Below are 26,081 nucleotides of genomic sequence, written 5' to 3'. Positions count from 1 at the left end.
TGTAGAAAACTTATTTTAAACAAAGAAGTAATTTCCCAAACTGTAAGTTCTAAACTATTAAGTCAAGCATGGATAAAGACAGCAAAGAATAACAGGGTTCAGAAATGTGCCAATAGAATGGAAATCCATTTCTGCATCAAGATTTTGGTTTCTATTAAATGAAGAACACCTCAGAATGCAGCTCAAAATAAACATAAATATATCCAGGTACACTCTGAAATTTCCATTTAGCACTGCAGACGATACAGAACAATTCATTCATTCACACATATATTCAGAAGAAAATGCATCTTTCTGTACAATTGGATGAAAATCAAATAGAATGACAAAGTTACTATTAAAAAGAAGGGGATATGATTGACAGTGTTCACAATATAAAACAATAAAAATGATTAAAAAATATTGTTCAGACCAACAAATAGATACATCTAAAATTAGAGGTAAGCAAGATGACAAAAATTAAATTACTCCAGATGATTAAAGCTAAAATATACTGTAACAGCTCCAAACAGTAATTCCAAACTATAAAGAAAGACAGTAAAGTGGCAGATATTTATTTATTATTTGTCACCTATTTTTCCATGGGGCTATTCTAGGCAGCATACAGCAATAAGACAGAGAAATGAAAATAAGTATAAACATAACAGCATCAAAGTAATGAAACAATAGAATAAACAATGAACAGGAAAACAATGTGAATATAGCAAGATGAAAATAAAAAAAATGAGCAGGTGAAGCAAGGAATGAGGGAGGAGGTGGAGTTTGCTATCAAATCTAGTGTAGTACTCCCCCATTGGGTCCCCAGACTAACCACCCGAGCCAGATCTTAGGCTCTATAGGAGGATGGGGAAGATCTCATCTTATGTTCTAAAGGGCAGGCACTATGGCAGAGAAGGATCTTCTGGGTCCCGATAGTCAGGAATTCTTCCACCAATGAGATCTGAAGTAGGTACTCTCTACTGGCATGAATGGGGTAGGCTTGTGCTAGTAGGACAAGATGTTTTATCAGGTAGTCTGGATCTATGATAACAAGGGCTTTAAAGGTCATAACCAACACCTTAAACTGCACTCAAAGCCAGTACAGCTATCTTTCTCTCACCTCTAGAGAATGGGGAATATGAAATCTTGAGTCTCATTGCTGTTTCTATTGCTCATCTTTACCTGGCATGATTTTCAAATGCATGACATTAAACACTAGCATCATTCCAAAAAAGCCCGAAGTAGTTACAAAGTACAGAAGTTCTCCAAAACAAAATATAGGTAAAATATTGGTAACAAACCTACCGTATCTTCAAAACTATCCCCAGGGATATGACGTTAATTTGGAAAAGACAATTCCTAAAAGCCTGTAAAAGCTATGATTCTTTGTACAGTTATTTTCATGTTTAAATTATGCATTCAGTTGTTGTAATTTAATCACTGAAAACAGATGTAGATGACTGCCTCTGTTATTTGTATTAACATTGTGCAAAACATTTAAGAGATGCTGGGAAATGTTTAAATATAAGGACAAAGCATTTCTTTTTGAAATTACCATTAAAGCAGCTTTTTCTTTTGTAAGCCTTTTGTATCTGCTTTAAAACTTTGTTCCCAATTATCTCCTAATGCATGAAAATCTATTTTACTTTAAATGAATAATTTTCCTTTAGGCTTGATTCAAAGTATCATCCCACATCAACCAATTGGTCATAACTTTTCTGAACAGGCTATAATAGGACAAAACCTATCTCTCCTTATACCAAAGTCTCCATCTGATTCAGTTCCCAATGCTATTTTTGCTTTGTTAAAGTCATGTGGTAAACCCTTGTGCCTGAGATTAATAACATGCCCATGTTCAACCAACAGAAGTACTGTAGCATTCTGTGACTAGGAGGACTGTAATACAAAATTTCTCCTTTAATTGATGATAGTTGAGGCATGTTTTCTTTCTCATTATGTAAAATGGAATAATTGTATGTCCATTTGTAACAGCCAAGCAGAACTGCTTTATGGAGAAATGAAAAATAAATGAAAAATAAACAGCAGTTTTGCTCATAGTCAGAAATTAAATCCCAGTGAAACCATTTAAAGTGTGCTTATTCCAAAGGAAGTCTAATTTAAAAATAAAAGTGCCATTCTTGAAGAGGGAATGTCTTGTATAAGTTGTATAAGTACTAAGTTGATAACCTGAGAAATGTCGATTTGGAACCCCAATTTACCTACAATTTACAACAGTAATTTTAATTTTCGGCTGTAAGAGTGCACATCTTTTGGTCTCTTAACTAATGCTTTTTTCTTCTTCTCCGCGATTCACTTAAAGCAGGAGTACAGGCTGATCATGTGATTCCTCAACATCAAATCTTGCGGGCTAATTGCTTAGGGCCCGGATTACATTAAAGCCGCAAGATTGGGAGATCTATGAACTGCGCATCAAGGGAACCAAGAAGATAAAAAAAGCACTAGGTATGCGCATATTTAATAGCAAGTCAAACAAAAGAGCAGTTAACAGAAAGTTCCTATCCCCTCCCCTCTCCCGGGAAGGTCAAGAACTGGCTGGAAAATGCATTAACTTCAACACAGGAATAAATGCCACTTCCCCACTTTTTTTTTTATCATCACCTGGGTGAGAGAAGCCAAACGTTGATTCAGGATCCACTTTTCACAGCACTTCTCTATTGGCATAATCCTCACCATACCCAACGATTATCCAGTAAAACTGGCTACTGTCTGACACTAAATGCACTTCGCGGCTACCAAACGCTTGCAGGGGTTTCGAAATGTAACAAGCAAGTCACCTTCCCTCAAGAGAAATCTGGGCTTGTTTTCATTTCTTTCCCCCTAGCATTCGCACAAGAAGCCGCATCAGACAGGACGGGGGGGGGGAGCGTGGCCCGTAAAGAAAAAGGAATGTGGGCAATGCCTGTAGATAACAGACCGGTCACTATTCACAGGACTTCAGGTCATCGCAATCAGGACGAAGAGAGAGACGCCAATTCCCAGCGCAAACCATTCGCCAACTTCCTATGGACGCGGCTCGCCAAAGGCGCAAACGGGAAAGCCGCTCGGTTCGGGCGTGCGCGCGCCTGGACGGCCAGTTCTATTTACTCACCCTCCAGCCACGCGCTCGCTGCACCCGGCGCCTCGCCTACCCCGCTCTCCACTTACTGCCGCTAAGCACGCCGGCGGGACCCGGATGCACATCAAAACGAATAAATAAATAAATAAAAAGCCCAACGGAAGTGAAAGGAGGAGGCGAGAACACACGGGGAATCGAGAAAGGAGCACAATCCGGACGTCCGCTTTTGGATTTTCCTACCGCAAAGCGGAAGAAGACTTGATCCCAGAAACTGTTTAAGGAATCGAGCGATTTTATGTCCGCGTCACAGCACGTGCCCAGGAAGCGATCGTAGGATGTTATTCTCATCCTAGAATAGATTCCCCTTCCCCCCAGTCGTATAAAATGCGACTTCGATACCTGCAAGGCTGCAGTTGAGTGATGGAATGAGTCAGAGTTAAAGGGGCCACTGAGGCGGTTGAGACTTGCTTTAACTTTTAACTTTCTTTTAAAAAGAGATTGGGGACACGGAAGTGTGAGGGAGAAGAGAACTGACGTTTTTTTCTTGTTGTTTTTAACTCAACTGAGTCGCCTTTTCAAAACAGAGGATCTGAAAAAATAGTTATTTTTATCTCCATTCCCACCCCCGCTTAGAGAACCCGGGAGAATGACAATAGATGTCTTTGATGCATGAATGCACCTGCCAGGTTGTCATCATAGGGCGTTGCAGACGCAGCTGTGGTTTTTTTGCACGGATAATACAGCTTTTTTCCCCATTTAGCAACCCATAATTTGGGATGGAAAAACCCCAAGGTATTTTCAAATTCTTACTTATACCTGGAAAAAAAAATCGTTATCTTTCTACATTGCTCCACTTTGCTCCCAAAGTAAGCAGCCTAACCTACCTCAATTCACTATTAGAGTAAATAATGACCTGAAAGAAAAGCTTACAGTTGATTCCCAAGTATGCCAATCTTTTCAGTTAATTACCATTTAATTATTCATGAATCTCCTGGCAAAGCCCCAAACTGCTAAGATTACATAACACTAAAATAATAAACCAGAGCTTACATGCTGCAGTGACTGGCTTCACAAATCAAATTTGACTGTCAAAGCAAAATCAACTAAGAATTTAGCCTTTACTCATTTAACCCCAATTCTAATGCTCCTAAAAATGCTTTAAAACTATAGTAGTTGAGGTCCTGTGATATTTTTAAAAAATCATGTGAAAATTATATTGAAGTGAAAAATGCAACCATCAGAATTTTTTAATATTATCAGAATGCTTAAATCTGAAAATTAAATTCATCTGGAATGTTGTATATCCATTGTATTGTCAATATTTTGTTTCTTGCCTATCTGTATCTGGTGAAATCCAAGTATGCTAATTTAGTTTTGATCCACCATTTTTCCTATGTACCTTCAAATAATTTCCACTGCATGCATCTTTTCAGTCAACATTTTTCTCAGATGTTATTACTCAATTTTCATTCTCATTTTGAATTCAATGTTTTGATGACATCACCAAATACTATTCCTTCTATTGCTTTCTAATAAGAACAGATATGCTTTAAAACAGGCAGGTGGTGAGAGCAGGTACACAATCTTTTTTGCTTTAAAAACATGGGACATACTGTTAAGATAGACCAGGGGTCCTCAAACTTTTTAAATGGGACAATTCAAAGTCCCTCAAACTGTTGGTGGGGCGGACCAGCTGGATGGACGTGGCTAGGTCATGTGACTAGGTGGGCATGGCCAATCCATTAAACAACGCACAGAAATTAAACTTTTTTTTTTGCTCCTGGGGGTGTTTTAGTTGCTTTTATTTGCATGTTGCTCTTTTGGTTTACTTTTCTTTTCACTAGATGGTTTTTTCAGTTGTTTAAGAGTCTAGTGGTCCACTTCAGGTAACTCAATTTTGTAGCAATGCTTCTCAGTCCCAAGGAGCTTACAATCAACAAGTCTCTGTCTCTCTGTGTCCCTCTGTCTGTGTGCATGTTTCTCTCTTTTCCTCCCTCTGTCTCTCTCTCTCTCTCTCTCTCTCCTTTTATCTCTCTACTGGAGGTGGGGGAGGTGAAAAACGGGGCCATTTTTCACCTCCCCCACCTCTAGAAGCATTCTGCAGGCCAAAAACAGGCTAAAATGGCCCATTTTTTGGCTTTCCGGGGCATCTGCATGTCCCATTTTTCACCAGAAACTGCCCAAAGAAAACAGCAAAATCCAGAGCTCAAAAACATTCCTTCCATTTCCACAAAGGAGATGAAACTAACAATAAGCCAATTTAAGTATTGTTTTTAAGCATTTTAAATATTTCAGATAAAAATCAGTAACTTTTACCCACTCTATAATGTAGTTAGTTATTCTGGAATGTGTTGAACTACTATCTAGTACTTCCCCTTTTTTCTGATATATTGCTAACAGAAAAAATGGAAAAGTACACATAATAAAACAACTTACATATATCGTAATTTGTCATTTAAAATAAAATTAATAATGAGAAATAGGTATGTAACAAAAGTTTTGTACCTTAAACTGCACTTATCAACAAGTGATTTGTGAAGCAACCAGTAATAGAAGAGTTTCCTGTGCTTTTGCAAATAGACAACTTTTGGTCTATTAGGAGCAGAGGTGGGTTGCTGCCGGTTCGACCAGGATTGCCCAAACCGATAGTAGCAGAAGCGGGAGGCTCTGCCCATACACCCCGATGCTTCTGTGCATGCGCAGAAGCATCACGCAAATGGGAGCGCGCCCAAACTGGTAGTAAAAAAATTAGCAACTCACCTCTGATTAGGAGATAAGAAAATCAGACTCCCTGCCTGGAAATACATTAAAAAGTAATCAACACTTTTATAAAATGGATCATATAAGAAGAAATGGTTTATCATCTTGACCACACCAGTCCTACAAATGGTTCGTTCAAAAATTATATTCTGATATAATTTGTCACTAGCACTGAATTGAAGTAACAAAAGTTCTATAATAATTCAGCAATGTGATTTGGGAAAGGCAAAGCTGTTGTAGTGAAATCTGCATACAAATTGTTGAAAAAAGTATGTTAATTGCTTACTAAACCTGAATCCCAGGTACACTGTTTGATTTTTCTTTTGACATTTTTAGAAGCTAACATAACAAATCCTAGAGAAAAATATTGGGCTTAAGTTTCTGCTCCCCAGTTCTGTTCCATTAAGTTTAACAATGTCTTCTAGAATTGGTGAAAATAGTTTTTAGAGAAAGACTAAAAACAAAGAATCAAGTAGTTGGTGTTGCTACTTGGCATGTCCAAAGTAGCTGTCATTTATCTCATAGGAATGCAGCCTGCCTTAACTATAAAAAGACAGTAGTTTTTCTTGAACTGTCAGTATTCGGCTCCTTCAATAGTTCAGATATTTCTCCTCTTACTCTTCATAAAAATTTATTTCATGAAAGAATTATGCAAATGTCCTTACTGGAAGAAATGAACTATTGTCTCCTGATGCTTTTCCGATTTGTTCTATGTGATAACATATTTGTCATGTAAGTCTTGAATTTTTCAGATGTACAGTGTATATACAAACTAAAGGCTTTGAAATCCAGTAAAGGAAAAATTAGGGTACTGGACACTTGAAAGATTTCACCAAATAAGAAGTCTGGCTAATAAGTATTAATATATCAGCTCAGGAGTTTTAACCGAAAATTGTAATGAAATAAAATTATGCATAGTAATTCCCATATTATCTACTGAAAAAATACATTTCACACATATCAGATTTTAAATATTTTTTACTTTTGTAAAAAATAAATATTTTATACACAGAGGCCATGAAGACGTTTTACAAGAGCACACTTACAGGTAACATTAATTGTGATATTTAACAGATTTAACATTACAAGGAAAGTGGTGCTACTTTCAAATATATCACATACAGAACATAAAAGGATGCACTTTAGTAAAATACAGGCTGTATTTTGACATAACTCAAAAACAACTAGAAAAACAAACACCATAACTTAGCAAGGTATACAGATCAGTCAGCCAACAGAAATGTATTTATCTCACTTGTTTTCTACTTCTACTACATTGTTTAGATGGCTCATAAAATTAATACCTTACAGCAATCAATGCAAGCGGGGGACAATTCTAGCAACTTCAAATATATGCACCACTTAATAGTGTGACAGGCACCTTTTATGATTACACGCAGTGATTCAATTTTTTCACTATCAGTTCTGTGAGTGGGGCTTGGTGGGGTCATGTGACGGAGTGGACATGGCCAACTCAACATCCCTCACGGCAGCTGCCGCCTTTTTGCTAGCCAGAACTGAGCAGGCAGCAGTGGCTGGAGGCTTCTCGCTTATGTTTACGCTTATCTTTGGTGAGCAGAGCGGGCGAGGCACGGAGGCAAGGCGAATAGCTGGGCCGCATGGCAAAGGCAACATATATAGGGTGGGGTGGGAGTGGGTAGTGTGAACGGGCAGGTGGGGCAAGTGGCAACGAATGGGTGGGGGCGGGGCCAGCCAGAGGTGGTATTTGACGGCTTGGTGAACCAGGTAAAATTTTTGTTACCGGTTTGCCCGAACCAGTCGGAACCGGCTGAATACCACCTCTGATTACACTAGTATAAGTATGAAGCTTATATTCAGATTTAAATTATCTGCACTGTACTACAAAAGGATACCAGAAAGGAATCCTCACAAAAATAATTACATGGAAGAGATCAAAACAGTATTAAAGATATATTGCTCTAATCTTTTTGCAGTCCAATTGATCAACCACAGTTTAAATGTAACAATTATTTTGATGTAGAAGAGAGAGAGAGAAATGCATAAATGTATAACAAGTGTATTAGAATTGAACATTTAATAGCCAAAATTATTGTCTATTATTGGAAAAATAATACTGTTCATGTTTAAGATGTAAATTAAAATACAACCAACTAAAACCTTCAAATTTTCAGACATGCCCAAATAAAATATGCTGCAAATATTTAAGCATCTGAATATTTTATATTTCCACTGTCAATTTCACTTAACATTCTTGATAAACCAACAAATAATTGATATTTATCCTCATAAGCCTAACAAATAATTGATATTTATCTATTATAAGTCTGACAAAAATAGTGCTGTTATCTGAATTTCAATATATCCTATTTTAGCATTCTACCTGTACGTCTAAAATGTTAAGTTTGTCCCATTCATAAAATATTGCAACTTACTGCTATATTATCATTTATCAGCCTTCCATCCTTCCAAGGTCGGTAAAATGAGGACCCAGATTGTTGGGGGAAGTATGCTGACTTTGTAAACTGCTTAGAGGGCTTAAAGCACTGTGAAGCAGTATATAAGTCTAAGTGCTATTGCTATTGGGGAGATTTCTTAAAGAAATAATTTCAGAATTCAATAGAATAAAACAAATAATTAAAAGGACAAATGCAAAAATATTCTTGTTTTATCATATTCACAGAATGGACTGTTTGTTCCTTGCTCTAATTTCTGTTCTAATTGCTGCATACCGAAATACTTTTCCTAAACTTTTCATATTTTATGTATATTCAGTTGCGCATTACAATTCAATATATCTGTCACATTGAGTGCAGTTTATTAAAAGTCCCACTGTGGGAAACTATTCATTTACAGAAGTAGCTGAATTACTTGCAGCATTATGGCACATCAAATAGTTTGTGCCTCTGTTCCTCTTCAAATGAAGATTTGAAACAACTGCAGTGCTCTTATGAGCTCATATTTTTTACTGGAAATGAATTAAGAAATAATAGCAGTATATATTTCTGTATGTTTCAGATGTTAGAGAATCATTGTACAGTAATACATAAATTCAGAGCCTATGGTCAAAACATACATTATGCAATTAGTGCACATTTTAAAAATATTAAATACCATTAAAGTTGCACTGCAAATAATTATCATCAACACTCTGACATCCTCAGCACTTCAGAAATTAAAAACTTCATTCCACCAAAAGCTGTACACTATCAGTCTGTTTCTGTGGTTGCTGCTGGTGGTCATATTTTCTTGCTAGAAAATAAATACATTTAGATATTAGGATACAATCCGAATGTATTGCCGAAAGTGATCCACATAGAATCAATAGGGCTTATTACCAAATAAGCATACACAGGCTTGCTTTCTAAATCTTTATTGAGCGATAAAATCTTCTGTTGGCGGAAATAATAAACTGCAGTGTAGGTCTATCAGTTTCCAATACAGCATTCTGGACCAAAGTTAATCATTTCGCACAACTACCAAATGTACATTTTAAATCGCAAAGAATTATTTCGCTCGATACAGGATTATAGCAAATCATAATAGCAGCAGTAATCCTAAAAAGATCTTCAGCAATTATAAACTATATAAGAATTAAAAATATATAAATATATATTTTTAGTTGGGGCATCAATCTACTACCGGTAGGTTTGATTTTAACAATATACATGCAATCTTTTTATATTTTCGAGAAAGGGATAAAATAGTAGCATACATATTCTAAGAACCAATAAGGAAAGCTATTTACATTTAAAAAATCACACTACTTTAATTTTGTAAACTGGAGTTTGAAAATCGGCTTTCACATAAATGTAGGTAGAAAATAGACAAAAGTATCTTATATTGTGAACTGGTCATATCCTTAAATCAATCTGTTTATATTAGAAAAATATTTCTAGACCTTTCTTATATAGAGGCACAGTTAAAACTTCCAATTCATTGTTTAGAGCTTGGCTTTATAAAAGCCTTACTTAACCAAATAACATAATTGGGAAGGATCTTTCAGATCCTCTAGTCCAGTGATGGTGAACCTATGGCACGCGTGCCACAAGTGGCATGCGGAACCATTTGTCAGGGCACGCGAGGCGCTGCCATGTCAGCTGGCCAGCGCGCATGCGCGTGCTGGCCAGCTGAGTTCGCCTTTTTAAAAGCCATTTTTCGCCCTCCCCAGGCTCCAGAGGCTTTATAGGAGCCTGGGGAGGGCAAAAAGAGCCTCCCCTGCACCTCCAGAGGCCCTCCGGAGGCTTCAGGGACCGTCCGGAGGCTTCCCTGAAGCCTTCGGAACGCTTAAAACCACCCTCCAAGCAAACCGGAAGTCACTTCCAGTTTGCTCGGAGGGTCGTTTTAAGCGTTCCGAAGGCTTCAGGGACTGTCCGGAGGCTTCCCTGATGTCTTCGGAGCGCTTAAAACCACCCTCCGAGCAAACCGGAAGTCACTTCCGGTTTGCTCGGAGGATCCTTTTGAGCGCTCCGAAGGCTTCAGGGACCGTCCAGATGGTCCCTGAAGCCTCCGGAGGGCCTCGGGGGGGAGGGAGGCTCTTTTTGCCCTCCCCAGGCTCCTATAAAGCCTCTGGAGCCTGGGGAGGGCGAAAAAAGCATGTAAAATGGGGAGGGTCACGCGTTGTGCGCGCATGCGCACTGGGGGTGTCGTGCGTTGCATTATGGGTGCGGCACGCTCGCACATGACTCCCCTGCGCTCCCCCCACTTGTGGCACGCGAGCCAAAAAAGGTTCGCCATCGCTGCTCTAGTCCAACTCCCTGCTCAAGCAGGAGACCCTGTACCATTTCAGACAAATGGCTGTCCAATCTCTTCTTAAAAACCTCCAGTGATGGAGCACCCACCACTTTTGAAGGCTGACAGTTTTACTTATTAATTATTGTCACCATCAGAAAATTTCTCCTTATTTCTAAGATGGATCTCTCCTTGATTAGTTTCCATCCATTGCTCCTTGTCTTGCATTCAGGTGCTTTGGAGAATAGGCTGACCTCTTTTTCTTTCTGGCAGCCTTTAGATATTGGAACACTGCCAGCATGTTACCACTAGTCCTTTTTTCCCCAGAAGTTTTTTTAAATTTTTAATTTAACATCAGTATCTACATGAACAGTATATTGTCTGGGTACAGTTCATTTTAAGAAATAATAGTAATAATGATAATAATATTCATAACTTTGATGCTTATCATATAATATTAGTATTTGCTTATCTACCTTAGTAAGCCTTCAGTCCATCATCTCTTATTTTTTACTTTTTAAACTTACATAATAATCTTCACTTCTAATATCTACTTGTACATAGTAGTAACTATAATAACTTCCACCATATGACAATATATATATAACCTTTTCTTTTCATTAGACCAGACACACCCAATTCCAGCAACTGTTCTTCATATGCTTTAGCCTCCAATCACCTTATAATATTTGTTGCTCTTCTCTGCACTCTCAAAAAAAAAAAATTGACATCTTTTTTATATTGTGATGATCAAAGCTGGCTGCAGTATTCCAAGTGTGTTCTTACTAATAACTAGTAAGTTATTAATAATTAAGACTTTACAAAGTGATATTAACACTTCATGTGATCTTGATTCTATCCCTCTGTTAATACAGCGTAGAAGGGGAATTCATCAAATTTGCAGATGACAATAAGAGGCAGGAATAGCTAACACTCCAAAAGATAGGCTCAGGTTCTAGAAGGAACTTAACAAACTTGAACCCTGGGCCTTATCCAACAAAATGAAATTCAATGGTGAGAAAAGTAAGGTTTTACACTTGGGCAACCCCCCCCCAAAAAAAAAACATGTAGAATATGTGGTACCTGGCTCAATAGTAGTGACAAAGAGAGCTGGGACTCCTAATGGACAGTCACTTAAATATGAGATAGCAGTGAGCTGCAGTTATCAAAAAAGCCAAGTTCTATTCCCTCATTTAGATTGTTTATGAAGTCATTGAAGAGTAATGGGCCTAAAAGAGAACATTAAGGTACTCCCCTGCATACTTCCCTCTATGTGGATGTGGCTTCCATTAATAATTACATGTTTAGTGTGATTAATCAGCCAGTTATGAATTCATCTGATGATGCAGCCTTATCCATTTTTTCTATGTTACTAATGCAGCGGTTCTCAAATAGTGGGGCGCGCCCCCCTGGGGGGGGCGCGAGGCTCCATAAAGGGGGGCGCGAAGGCTCCCTTTCCATCTGGGTGCAACGGCGGCGGCGTGGGCGAGGCATAATATATCCCGCCTGGAAGTGGCAGCACTTCGGACTGTGGATTTTCATTGGAGCCGCGGGCTGGAGCTGTGCAAGAAGCCTGCTCGGGTGGGGGTGGGAGGGAGGGAAGCATGGCTGTCCCAGGCTTCCCTCCCTCCCCCCCCAGCCCAAGCAGACTTCTTGCACAGCTCCAGCCCACGGCTCTGATGAGTCTCTGAGCAGTCCCCAGCGCTGCCACTTCAAGCCGGGATATATTCTGCCATGCCCTCGGCGGCGTCTTTATGCAGGTAGCTCGCCTCCCCGCCAGCAGCTCCACCGCCAGCATTCCGTCTGGAAGCGGAAGCGCAACAGCCGCTGTTGGGGAAGGGACAAAGGGGCGGCGGTCGCCCGATCTTGCCACTGCCACCCCTTCGCCCCTGGTAACGGCGACTGTTGTGCTGCTGCTTCCAGCTGGGATGCTGGAGGAGCTGCTGGCAGGGAGGGAGGGAAGAAAGGGTGGAGGGAGTAAGGATAGACAAGCAAGAGGGAAAGAGGAAAGAAGGCAAGCAGGCAGGAAGGAGGGAAGAATGGAACTGGAAGGGAGGCAGGGAAGGAGTGAGGGAGAAAGGAAGGATAGGAGGATAGGGAAAGAGGAAAGAAGGCAGGCAGGCAGGGGGAAAGAGGAAGGAGGGAACTGGAAGGGAGGCAGGAAGGAAGGGAAGGAGGAAGGGAGGGTGGAAAGAAGGATAGACAAGTAAGAGGGAAAGAGGAAAGAAAGCATGTGACTACGGTGGGAGACGAGGAAAGACCGGTGTGCTATGTTATGCAGAGGTGTACTTATAACAATTTTATAGACAAATTATACTATTTATAGTCGCGCGGGGGGGGGGGCGCGAAATGTTTTCTTCTTCCTAGGGGGGGCATGACAGAAAATAATTGAGAAGCACTGTACTAATGGAAGGTTGTGGTCTATTTTATCAAAGGACTTACTAAAATCTAAGTATATTATGTCCATTGCATTTTACTGGTGTACAAATTTAGACACTTTGTCAAGAAGTATAATAGGTTTTATCTGGCATGATCTATTTTTGACAAAAAAGTAGACATCTGGTTATAACTTTGTTTGTCCCTAGATATTTGCAGATTCATTGCTTATCTTTTTTCAGGATTCCCCCAGGTATTAATGTCAGGCTGATAGCTCTGTAGTTTCCTAGATCCACCCCCCCCCCCCCATTTTTTTTGAAGATGGGAACTATGGCAGCTCTGTTTGAATCTTCTGGTAGTTCCCCGGTCCTCCAGCATTTTTGAAAGATGGTTCAGTGGTTGAGATCTTGTCTGCCAGCTCTATCAGAATCTGAGATGTAATCTGTCTCCACCTGGTGATATGAACTCATTTAGAGTGGATGTTATCTTACTGTTTTCTGATTTATATTCCTAATCTGTCATTTACTGTACTGTTTTTGAGAGGTTGGATTGTTTTTCCTTTTTGTGTAAAGATAGATATAAATAATGAGCTAAGCAGCTTTGCTTTCTCCCTGTTGCCGGTCACCTGCTTGCCTTCTTCTCCTGTTAGTGGACCGATCATTTCCTGTACTTTTTTCATGTTCTTTTTTACATCTTGAAAGAAACTTTTTTAATTGTTAAAATTCATTGCAAATCTTAGTTCATTCTAAGCTTTAGTTTTCATCTTTGCAGTTTGGATTTATGTGCTGATATTCTACCTCAGTTATAAGCCCCCCTTTCTACTTTTTTATATTTGTCCATTTATCAGAGAGGTTTTTGTGCAACCATGATTGTTACTTCAGGAATCTATTTTTCTTCTCCAGTAATATTGTTTTATACTAGGTTTTTATAACTTCACTTTGGCATTGAATTCCAATTGAACTTGCATTGAAGTCCAATATTGTCTAGTGCCCCCCCCCCCCCCCAATTCCTGTAATTTCAACCCTTCTGTCATTTCATCTCTGTTAGTGAGAACTAAGTCCAATATGGCTGACTCTAGTTTCCTCAAATACCTTTTGGGAGAAAAAATTGTCTGCTAGGTTCATCAGGAATCTGTTTGATCTTCCATTAGATGCAGAGTTTGTCTCCCAGTTAATGTAAGTATAGTCAAAGTCCCCCATTACTGTTGTGTGCATCCTGAGCACTGTAACTAACTACAACTCAAATGTTTATTACAGCCAGTGACCAGATACCAGACATTACAGTCAGAATTAAAAACACTCAAGGAATATGCAATTAAAATTCTAGAATAAAGTAATAAATAACAAATAAAATCCATATTAAAACCACAATTTGGCATCTAATCTGTCAGTTACACATGAGCAAATCACACGTCCTAACTACACTATAATACCAATCCTTAAACTGTACCCGTAGTCATTAAATATTAAAATACAAGGGAGTTGTATTAATTGAGCTGCATTAATTGTGTAAAACAGCTATGATGGATTAATCATGTTTTCAACCAACCCTCAATGCTGCTGTGCAGAATCTAGCCACCTGCACTGATATCACAGTTGATTCTTTCTTAGGCAGCCATTGGAGATTAGTAGTGTTGGAATGGCCAGGATATCTATCAATTATTGGGAGAATATGTTTTTGTTAATATCTCTATAAAATGAGCATTGAAGAAGTATGTTTCCAAGAGTCTCCACCTCTCCTGAGCCACAGGGACAGTCTTTTAATCAATGGTATCTTTTTATATTTGCCATGCAGGACGGTCGATGGAAGCGCATGACAACTTGAAAGCAAAAATGCTTTCTGGTGGTTCGTGGTCTCCAATGGGCTAAAATAACTGGCATGAGTAACAACATATCTAATAGAGTCTGGAGCCAGAAACAATGATGCTTTCCCTAAGGCTGCTTGCCTCCCAATATCTTCTACCCTTTGTTGCAAGTTTTGTTTTGCTTGGTCATAGTCCAACTTGAGTATTGAGGCTGGAGAAAAGCCTAGTTTGGCAAGATTGGACTTCACGGCCTTGATCCATAAAGAGGAGAATTTGTCTTGGTGAATTAATGGAGCAAGGCCTTGTGGGGAAAAAAAAGCTTTAGCCAAAGATTTAAAGAAGCTATACCGATTCTTACTTCGACTTTTATTAATCCTGTCTCCAGGCAGAGAAGGCATTGACAGACAATGCAGTATCTGGAGAATTGCTCTAATAAATTTGGACTGAACTCTTTCCAATGGTGTGAAACATGAAGCTGAGGTCTGAGCAAGATCCCATAAACAAGCTATGCTAGCAATTTGGCTTGAAAGAGCTTAATTGCGGCAGGAACATAGTATCCTCCCTTTGTGTGGAAAAAATTGGAAATAGTGTTTGCTGATCTTTGGCCAGAGACAGCCGCACATTCACCATGTGCTTTTCTTGAGCTGGTAGCAAGAACGACCACACCTAGATACTTAAAGGTGGTTAACTTGCTCTATGTTATGATCATTAAGAAATTATGAACAGAGTTTTGGCCTTTTTGCAATGGCATAATCTTAGTTTTCTAGTAATTTATGTCCAGTTTATTGTAATTTCAATACTTGACAAGAGCTTGCAAGGCTTTTAAAACTTACTGGTGTCCTGGAAAGGATCACACCTTCATCTGCATAGAGCAACAGTGTGATGTTTCAATCACCTATTTTTGGGGGGTGGTAATTTGGCTTATTTAACCATGTCATTAATAGTATGTAAGTTGAAAACCAAGGGGGCCAAAATGCACCTGTTTACCTCTGCTTGAGGTAACAACCTTGAGAGGGACCCTTGCATATTACACCTAACCTTGAGGGATGTATCATGCCCCATCGGAGCCTGAGTCCATGGAGGATGATGAGCCAGTGCTAGGGCCAACGGAGGTCGAGGGGGCAGCCTTGTTGGCTTTGGAAGAACAGGGAAGGAGCTGGATGAGGTGGCCCTGGGTCCCTTGGGTGTTGGATGGCTTGCCAGCAGGGAAGAAGGGTCAGGACGATCGAGGGGGGGGAGGGAAGAGAGGGCAAGCAGTGGCGATGAGGAGCGACGGACCTCAGGCTACGAGCAAGGACCGCTCTCTTCTGATCCCCAAGTAAAGAGAGTGGAGAGGCAGGAACAGCACAGGAAGACCTGACAATTCAGGAGGAGAGCACCCCGCCCCTCTTCAAAGGCACACCTGGGGACTGAGATTTAAGGAGATGCTGTGGGGAGGGTGGCTTGTCAGGAAGCTGAGTTTGTGGAGTTTTGTGTGCCGTTGCCTGTGTCTGGAGATTCATTGCCTAAGTCTGGAGATAAGTGCCTGGAGATTCATTGCTTTGTGGCTCACTGCCTTATTCCTTTGCTTTGTGGAAGTCACTGCCTTATTCCCTTGCCTTGCTAGATTTCTTGCCTGGAAGCGGTTGTGCTAACAGCATTTTGCTGGACTACTCGCAGCCAGAGGCTGCTGGAGTTGTGTGTGAGCGTTTTGTGCTCCGGGACCTGCCACAAACGTGGAAGCGTTTGGGGGAAAGTTGGAACAATAAAGGGGAGTTTGAACTATCAGCTAACTGTTGCATCCGTGCCTTGCCAGGGTCATCACAGGATGTTTTAATATGTAAGGCATATAACAAATGGAGAAGCCTATGATCAAATGAAGCAGCTTCCAGCTTCTTCCATAGCTTAGTCCTGGTAACCATATCAAAAGCTGCCTTGAGATTTATAAAGGTGACCTATGATACAGATCTATTTAATGCATATTTTTCAATCAAGTGATGGAGGACTAAGCACTGATCTATAGTGCCTCTCCCCTTGCTCTTGCTCGTGGTCTGCTGAAGAGCAACCAACTTGCTCTTCAGCAATTAAGTTCTCAGGATCCAGCCACTTCTTTCATTTATCTTGGAGATGTTTGACATAGAGATTGCTGATTATATTTAGTAGACTTACTAGTCTGTAATTAGCATGCTCGTCTCGCTTTCTTTTTAAAAAAAAAATGGGACAACTGCCAGCCCCTAATCCTCTGGGACATGACCATGGAGTCAATATAAGTGAATAGTGTTGCCAGGACTGGAATCCATCACTCCATATTATTCTTTAATAGTTCAACAGAAATGAAGTCAGCTCCTGGAGCCTTCCCGGTTCCGAGTTGGCCAATAAGAGCTTTAATTTTAGACTCTGAAACTGGGGACCATTTAGGTAAATCCTTCATTTTATACCTTATTCTCTAGCTGAAGTGATCTTCATACATTCTCCAAAGATAAAGTTCCCAGGTTGTAGGAAGTATATGGGAGTCTAAATGGGTATAAATTATGTCAAGAGTGGCAGGCTATTAGATGCCAGAACAGAGAAGAGTTCTTTCGCTTTGCTGTCTCAATAAGCTGTTCCCAGGAAGACCTTGTATCATGTGTCTTCTTAAATGCAATTAATTGCTGGAATTGTTTTTTTTTTAGTGTGAGATGTTTAAGAGTTGTTTTATTACCATTATTGTTTTATTGCCATTATTGTTTTATTGCCTCAGTTTCGTGCATTTTATATGCCAAGGTAAGAGCTTTCTTGGCTTCAACACAGCCCTTGTCAAAATTTGGAGGCAATGCAAGTGAGAAGTTAAGCTCACGTGGTAGTAATGGTTGTAGCTTATGAAGTAAGTTTTTATATAGTTCTGGTAGCTAACCAATTAGCAAACATTTCATCTCTTTCATCTGTTTGGCTGGGTGATCTGTATTATACAAATTATGGCAATGTCATTCCTTTTTCCTTTTATATTAATCCAAATGTATTCGAGAAGATTTTCATCATTGTTGTGTGCAATTCTATAGAAGTGTTGTTATTGTATGTATGTATGTATGTATGTATGTATGTATGTATGTATATGTATATGTATATATAGTGCAACTCCATCTTTTTTATTAAGTCTATTTCTTTTGAACAGTTTAAATCCTTCTAGTTGTACATTCTAGTCATAGACTTCATTCCACCAAATTTTGTAATGGAGTGATGTCATGTCTGCCTTCTATACTAGGATTTCAAGTTCACCCTGTTTGTTCCTCATACTTTTGAGTATTAGTGTACAGGCATCTGAGTCCTTTATGACTAATCCTGTGTTTATTTTCTGCTTCTCCTGTTTTGGGTGAGTTCCCCCTTTTTTAACATTTGGTTGATTTGAGTTTTGTTCTTGGAATTAGTTTCTAAAAATTTGTCTCCTCCGCTTCCAATTTTAGTTTAAAGTTCTATGGATAAGGCAAGCCAATTGGTTTCCAAAGATATTCTTCCACGTTCTTGTGAAGTGTAGCCCCTTCTGTAGATATTGTAGTCTGTGATGTTAAGAATCCAAAGTTCTCTTGACAGCATCATCCCCTGAATGGTTTGTTTCAAAAGTCCTGCGCTCTATCATTGGATGCCTAGCTTTTATTGGGAGTACAGAACAAAACACCACCAGGCACTAATTTCTTTAGTTTTCATGCCTCTTCATAGTCTCTTGATATTGTTTTCAAGGTCTTTGTGGTGTCATTTCTCCCCACATAAATGGGGTATAGAAAGAAAAAAATATGTGTAGGATTGAATTATTTTAATAAACCTCTCAGTAACATATTTCATCACTGTTTCTGAGAGACACCCTAGATTGTTCTTTGTTCTTTCTTTGTGATCAGAATCCTTTGAAAACAGAACATTTTAATCCGTACTCTAATAGGAATAACTAATAGCAATCTCATTCCCAAGTCTTATTTCTTTTACAGCCCAAATGGTACAACTATTACAAAGATAAACAGCTTTGTATGTACTTTACCACCATCACTCATCAGTGGCAGGGAGTAATTATTTCAAAACAGAACAGAAATTGAGAATTCTAGAAAAAAACATGGGTAAGAACCTAATTTGGATGACTAGATATTTCAACTATTTATAAATATCCAAGTCAAGTATTTTCTAAAGATCTTTAAATCTTCTAGCGATTTCTCTATCTGATGTTTTTTAACATCCATTTCTCAGAATCATGATATAAGGAAGAATACCATCCCAATTATGCAAATTAACAGAACAGAAAAAGCATGAGAAAGACATGAATAATAAACTGTGCTACTGTACATTTCTGATCAGTATAAAATGTAGGGTATGATTCAAGGATCATTAGCAATCCTGCAATCTCTATTGGATTTAATTACCTTCAAGATCCATACACATTATCGTTACATGAGTAGAAGAGTAAAAGGATCACAACCCTAGAGCACAACCCTTAAATGTTTTCACATTCAGAGTAGTAACTTCAAGTGGTACAAATATCAGGAGTCAGATTTATGTTTCATCACATATATTTAGTATAAATTTCTTTTTTTAAATGGGATCTATAGCTTATCCAAACCTTAATAGTGTTAAAGTAAATATATTTTACTTACCAATAGAATACATCTCTAATTGCTGCCGAAGACGGACTTTTTTCATGCTGTCATAAAAATTTGGTTCAGGTGGTATTTCTACAGTTGGAGGTAATGTAAAAATCCTCATAATCTTCCTCTTATTTCTGAAGCCCAAAGAGAATAGAAAACATAAGTAATACAAAATCAGATATATTTCTCTTAATGGTAAATAAAATTAGCAACTTGCCTTAATTTCTACCGCAAAGAAATAGAAATACAATTGGAATTTCAATTAGAAGTGGCAAAGATTATCTCCAATTTCCTGAGAAAGCAAATGTTACCATCACTGAAAGATGTAACTACAGAAATTAGGCTATGAATATTTAAATGTCACTTGATAGTAAGGCTTCTTACTCACTGCATTCTAGCACCCATTATTTCATGCAAAAGCCATAAAAGCCATTTTTATGTCCTATGAGGAGCCTATGTGTTCATCTAAATGTGAAATGCATATTATTTAGATGCTGTACTCAGTGTGGACATGAAAGTCATTGTAAATTAGCTGTTAGCTTGTAAAGATCCTTTGAATGGAGCTTCAGTCCAGCAAAGTTTATCAATTATAGCAAGGTCATGAAGGTGCTATGCCTACTTCTTTGGCTGATAGTCAAATAGCTAGTACAGAGACTTCTCAAAAGGAAGAGTAATTATGCAGGAAGTGTTTCAGAAACGGAGTCTGTAAACGAAGAACTATCCAGTTCAAATCTCTTATGTCACAAATTTTCCTAAATCTTTCATGCATGATTTAGTCTTTCTTCTAATACTAAGTAAGGGATCAATATTAATTAGATTTTATCAAATTGCAGAAAGATAAAATGTATGAAATATTTTGAAAATCTGGCTGAAATCAATATTTAACAGCTTATTACATTATTTTTCAGAGTATAAGACGTACCTTTTTTCCTCAAAAAAGAGGCTGAAAATCTGGTGCGTCTTATACATCAAATACAGCATTTTTTTCCTCCCGAAGCCCCGCCCCTTTACCAAAATGGCTGTGCAAAGCCTTATGGAGGTTTTCAGAGTGACTGGGGAGGGCAGAAATGAACAAAAAACAGACCATTTCCCCCCACCCCCCAGCAGCATTCTATACGCTTCCATAAGGCTATGCATGCAATTTTTTTGGACAAAAAGCGGGCGTTTTCTCAAAAAACGGGCCGGCTTTTGCTCCCAGGAGTACTCTGCAAGCTCCCCCAAGGCTATTCATGCCTCTTTTTTTCTTTTTCTTTTTTTTAAAAAGGGCCCGTTTTCGTGAAAAACGGGGCCATTTTTGGGAGGTTTGCAGAGTGCAAAAACTTATTTTTTTCTCTTTTGGAAAGCTCTTTAACTGATTGATGAGAATTAGATTGACCAAGTGCTGTGCCAGCAGAAACAAAGTGTTAGGTGCTGCAGATTGCCAGCAATTTCCTTCTCCGGCACATGGATAAATACACCTGGAAACATCTACCTACCTACCTACTGTATCTCTCCCTCTCTCTCCCTCCCTCCCTCCACCTACCAACCTACCTACTCTCTCTCTCTATCCCTACCTATCTACTGTATTTCTCTCTCTTTCTATTTCTCTCTCTCTAACCCTCTACCTACCTACCTACACTCTCTCTGCCCCTACCTACCTACTGTATTTCTCTATCTCCCTATTTCTCTCTTTCTATCTATCTATCCCTTAACTACCTACCTAACTAACTAACTACTCTCTCCCTCTCCCTCCCTACCTATTGTATTTTTCTCTCTTTCTCTCCCTCTCTATCCCTCTATCTACCTACCTATTTTTTTTAGTTGCCTCTTCAAAATCTTGGTGCGTCTTATACTCGGTGTGTCATATACTCCAAAAAATACGGTATTTCATCTTCTTGCCATTCTGCTTGCAGATGTTACTGTTATTCATACTGTTCCTTTCAGAAGATTTATTTTTAACACAATAGCAATAATGATGAATTTTCATTTCTATGAAGTTTATTTTTAATATTAGCTAAGCCACACTTACCATGGCCTAATTTTTTGAAAAGGCAATTATTAACTACTGAAAAAAATAAGAAAAGTTCAAAACTCTGAACCTTAAGCAGCATAAATTATTCAACATTAGTAGAAAAAAGTCACACAATACTCATAATAAACATTTATCTGAACATATCTATGGAGATTCTCAATCATACAGGTTATTGTTGTCCCAAAGGTGTTTCAGCAGAACTCAAAAAGCTTTTTGGATGAGAAGCAACACATCTTCAAGCAAAAACAATGAAAATCCAATTGCCTTTTGAAAAAGCACCCTTGGGACATATATTTGAATGACAAATTGTGCCAAGGAATGCCTTCATTTTCTTTATATTATTATTATATATTTTATTCATTAAACATGAAACTCAGTTAACTGAACATTCAAAAATGCATCACAAATATCATTGACTGGTGCTAATGGTTGATACGTTGCTGCCAGCGTCCTAGGTATCAACCAAGTACCGTCTTAAAATATACGATGTTCCGAATAGCAGTGTTTTTGCAGTTTCGCTGTTATTGGAGGAAGCTGCAATTTATTGATGTATTATTATTATTAAAATATTTATTACTAAATCATACTTAGTCATGAGCAATAAAAATTTAGTCATCATCCTCATAAAAATGCACTGATAGGAAGGGGTTACTATTACATGGTGAGATGTGAAATACTGAGAAAGAACCAGGATTTTTCCCAAATTAGGCAGGCATATTGATAACGTATTTCCCTCCCACATCCTTCCTCCAAATCCCTAAATAAATAAAACCTATTTTATTCACAGAAGTTCCTGTTTTGTTGCCACTTCTAAAGCTGACAAGTTTGTAACTGTGAGCCCAGAAGCATGGACCCCAAATCTCGAGATAACCAATTGCTGATTCAATAGCCTGTATTTGCAAGCCTAGCCGTATAGCCGTAAAGTTTGTAACGTTATTGCCAAAAGCTTTGACAATATCGCAACTTTCCCCTAAGGCCAGGAATCGTCTAGGAAAAGTACCCAACACTCGATAAACCGTGGATTAGAAAGCCGAATCTCCCAATCGGAATTCAGCAAGAAAGTAGTTTCTCTCAGCCTCCGCACCTACAATGGACAGAAACGTGCAATGATCTACCGAATTTACGTCGCAATGTATTCCTAATCAATATAGAAATAGGAGTAACAGGGGTCACTTCTTTCCCGTTGAGATTCCCACCTGCGGGCGTACACCAACAGGGCCAAGCTGGCCAGCACCGCCAGTAAGTAAATGTTGGTGGCTTCGTTCCAAGCCTCGTGTACTGAATAGTCCATGGCGGCTACACCGCCCCCACCACTTTCGCCCAGAGCCCGGGCACCGGCCATAGGGAATCGAGGAAATCGCAGACTGCCGACCCTCAAGCAGGAAACGAGACGTGACCTCAGATCCTTCAGACGTTACCAGATCGAAAACAAAGGCTTGACGGGAAGTATGGATCCCTACGCCCTTCTCAGCTTCCGGGTTGATTTAACGCTGCAGATTGTGATGAAAACGAGCCGTCTGATGAGGGAAATGTCGGCTTTGTACAATTGCGACGTGGTATTATCTTTTCCCCCCTCCTTATTCACTCGGATCGCCCCACCACCACCACCACCGGTCATCCCAAAGAAGTCTCTTTAAAAAGCAGCCATTGGTTTTTTTCCTGTGCGGAAAAATGGGAAGCTTTGAGTGCTCGAAGCCGTAAAATGTCTTCATAGAATGCATAATTTCTGCACGCGGAAGCCAGACTTCGACTGGAAAGGAAACCAGTAGGAAATTTGGGGATAAAATTTCATCCATCCCTCATATTTTTCCTCTGCCTCATTCATCTCTGCTTCAATTCCCGCCACCCTCTGCCTCTCCCTCTGCCTCAAAATCAAAGATTTTGCCCACAGTAGACATAATGTAATCTGACATTGTGATTACAACATGGCAATTTAAATTTGAAGAATGAACTGTCAATCATTAGTTAATAATCCTAACCTAAATTAATCTAGCAGGAGAAGAAAAGCAAATAGTTGAAAGAAGTAAAATTCATTGATGAGCAAAAAAATTTAAAGGACAAAAAAGGAATAAAAACCTTTATTTTTGCATGGAAAAGTGACTCTTCCAAAAATGTGCTTGAGCCAGTATTTTAGCTAATATTTGTATTAGTTCAGAATCAGAATCACAGTAAGTTAAATGGCCATATAAATTAGTTTAAATTTTTTTCAATATAATTCAAAATTCATTCACAGGCTGTAAATCACTAAAAACTACAGCTATTTTTCAAATTAATATATGCAATCACTCAGATTTGATAAAAATAGAAAGTACTGTGAATTTGATATTTGAATTTTATCAATAACTTTTGCAAGGCATGACCATATTTCCTGCACCATTTCTCAGTTCCTAAACTGTCTACCAACATCCATTGTTAACTAATTACTTTACACATTAAATCTTATGTAATTTAATATTTTATTCTTTGAAGGAATATAATAATAGCATTCTGAGACATATTCTACTTCGTTTATATAATATTTCTTTGAATAGTTCCTTCCAGAAAGGTGCAATTTTTCTCACATATTCTACTTTTGTATAGAAACTGATAAAAACACATCTGATTTTCAAATTGTTTGCCAATTTATAAATCGCCTGGATCTGTGGATTTTCCATTTTATATCCTTTTGCAAATTTCAAGGACTGCTGAACAAGGAATCTAAAAATTGGGCATCAATTATAGATAGTTCCTGAAGAGTTAATCATAGAAAGTATTTGTTATTTTTATCCTATTGCTGAGTGTAAAAATGTATAATCCATTTGAAAAATTCAAGCTTTTTATGTTGACAATCTCATGATTATTAATAATTAATTTTACAAATAATATTTTAAATGTGTTTGCCTTGAATTATCAAATTAATAATACTTTTGTTTTAAGAGCTGTTATGGTGCAGTGATTACAATGCAGTACTGCAAGCTAACTCACTGCTCACTGCAGGAGTTCTATTTTGAGCTGCTCAAAGTTGACTCGGCCTTTCATCCTTCTGGGGTCAGTAAAATGAGGGCCTAGATTGTTGGGGGCAATAGGCTGATTCTGTAAACCACTTAGAAAGCCTATGAAGTGGTATATAAGTCTATGCTATTGTTATTTAATAATAAAAATTGGATGGAACATTTGTCTGGCTTGCTCCTCTCTCTTTCTCTCTCTCTCTCTCTCCCCCCCCCTCTGTGTGTGTGTGTGTGTGTGTGTGTGTATTGCTGATCCTATTCTACTTTATTTAACCCATAAATTCTTTACTTCTGAAGGCATTCATCATCTATATAAGTTTCTTTTTAATCTGTTTATTTGGCTTATAGACCCACATCTTATCATCACCTTCCTGACATTCCTTTCCATTGTTAACTATGTATGCTTTACATCATTTTCATTAAATGTCAGGCTTGCCTCCGTTCAAAACTCAAGAAAGAAAACCCCCAACTCCATTGAATTAGAGAAGAGGTACTTTTATTAAGTTTGAAGTGATAGCAGCAAAAGCAAAGCAAGATCTGATTCAAAACGCATGACAGTTATAGATGAAAGTCATCCCAAATCCCTCCCTCCCAGGTCCTGCATTCAGAGTCCAAGAGTCTACTATGATGTTGTGGAAAAACTCATCTTCAGGTATTTCTCCCATCTGGAATCTCAGGATGGTTGGCCTTGATTGAGTGTAAACAATACCACTCACAGCACCATAATTCATGAGTGCAAACATCCTTTTCAGTTTTTATGGATTAATACACATCAGCTCACTTCCCCATCCCAAATATTGGGGGCGGGGCTCCCCATTACTATTCAGATATAAAACAGGAGAAGTAGAAAACAAATGCAAGATCAGCCCTAAAAGGTTCAGACACCTATACACTAAAGCTCAAAGTATTGGAAACGAAGTCATAGTACATGAGGGCGAGGACAATATTGTTTTCATTACTGTAACTTGGTGGGATGGAACCCCTAATTGGAATGTACTAGTATAAGGATATAAATTGTTCAGAAAAAAATCCAGACCCAACAAAAGAGGCAGGGGAGTTGCATTTTATGTAATAAATCACTGCAACTCACTTAAATGGCATGCACGCTCGCCCGCTGCTCATGGAAGTAAGGATGTGCATGCACCTTACCAGCCATTTCCATGGCCCAGTTGAAAGCCCCTCATAGACCACTAGTCGCCTCTGGATTAGTATATTACTATATTCTTAATTGCTGCACATGCACAGTTGACTGAAAACAGTTCTGTGCATGTGCAGAAACACGCCAACAACAGCAGAAGAGACCGGGGAACAGTTTGGGGGCGTGGCAGGCCTGGGTCGCTGCCAATTCCAGCAACCCAGGCCGCCATACCACTACCAGTTCAGTGGTAATGGTATGGCCAGCTGCTCTCTTCCAAGTTCTGGGACACACCAGTCAGTGCCAGAACCCGGAAGAGAGCAGCTGGCCGGTGCACATGCACACTGGACCAGCTGGCCAGCGTGCATGTATGTATGCGATGGAACCCGAAGAGCAGCTGGCGACAGCACACATGCCCACAGAGAGGGCTCTGCGTGCCACCTCTGTCACGCATGCCATAGAATTGCCTTCATGGCTATATAATAGACTTCTATAAAGCATTTTATACAGTAAACAACTGCCTACTTCTTGAAAAGGTAGAACTATGTGGGATAGACAGTACAACACCAGATGGATTTGCAGTTGGCTAACAATTGCACTCAGCACATGGTTCTCAATGGGACTACATCAATGTTAGGGATGTCAAACTCAAGGCCCAGG

The 26,081-nt window shown here is 39.0% G+C and overlaps 3 protein-coding genes across 8 annotated transcripts in view; 1 reads left to right on the top strand and 2 right to left on the bottom strand.

Annotated features, from left to right (window-relative positions):
- The window catches only part of SLC20A2 (solute carrier family 20 member 2), a 76,919-nt gene extending 73,666 nt beyond the window's left edge, over positions 1–3,253 (bottom strand). For 2 of the 6 annotated variants that reach the window (XM_081933342.1, XM_081933344.1), the window contains exon 1: positions 2,599–3,077. The gene's annotated coding sequence lies outside the window, so the exon portion shown is untranslated. The other 4 variants (XM_081933346.1, XM_081933343.1, XM_081933347.1 and 1 more) reach the window with 4 other exon arrangements.
- Positions 3,254–6,781: 3,528 nt separating this feature from the next.
- SMIM19 (small integral membrane protein 19) lies at positions 6,782–22,792 on the bottom strand. The gene is made up of 3 exons (XM_081933350.1): positions 22,496–22,792; positions 19,298–19,422; positions 6,782–9,046 (listed from the first exon to the last, which is right to left on the bottom strand). The coding sequence occupies exons 1-3, from the start codon at positions 22,639–22,641 to the stop codon at positions 8,979–8,981; spliced, it is 339 nt and encodes a 112-aa protein (XP_081789476.1). The 5' UTR covers positions 22,642–22,792; the 3' UTR covers positions 6,782–8,978.
- The window catches only part of LOC309381967 (uncharacterized protein), a 19,738-nt gene continuing 16,354 nt past the window's right edge, over positions 22,698–26,081 (top strand). Inside the window, exon 1 of the mRNA XM_081933349.1 lies at positions 22,698–22,821. Coding sequence (XP_081789475.1) covers positions 22,748–22,821 — 74 coding nt within the window. The 5' untranslated portion in view covers positions 22,698–22,747. The remainder of the gene's footprint in view (positions 22,822–26,081) is intronic.

The sequence above is a fragment of the Natrix helvetica genome (assembly GCF_964273705.1).
Source record: "Natrix helvetica genome assembly, chromosome: Z".
Lineage (NCBI taxonomy): Eukaryota > Metazoa > Chordata > Lepidosauria > Squamata > Natricidae > Natrix > Natrix helvetica.
This window is presented reverse-complemented; position numbering and strand designations above follow the sequence as displayed.

Bases quoted from the DNA above. Each gene is read 5' to 3' on its own strand.
- SMIM19 (XM_081933350.1), bottom strand. From the start codon at position 22,641: ATGGCCGGTGCCCGGGCTCTGGGCGAAAGTGGTGGGGGCGGTGTAGCC. The intron at 19,423-22,495 runs GTGGGAATCTCA...TTTGGGCTTCAG, and splicing joins CTGTTGGTGTACGCCCGCAG to AAATAAGAGGAAGATTATGA. The intron at 9,047-19,297 runs GTAAGTAAAATA...TTTATTTTCTAG, and splicing joins ATTAGAGATGTATTCTATTG to CAAGAAAATATGACCACCAG.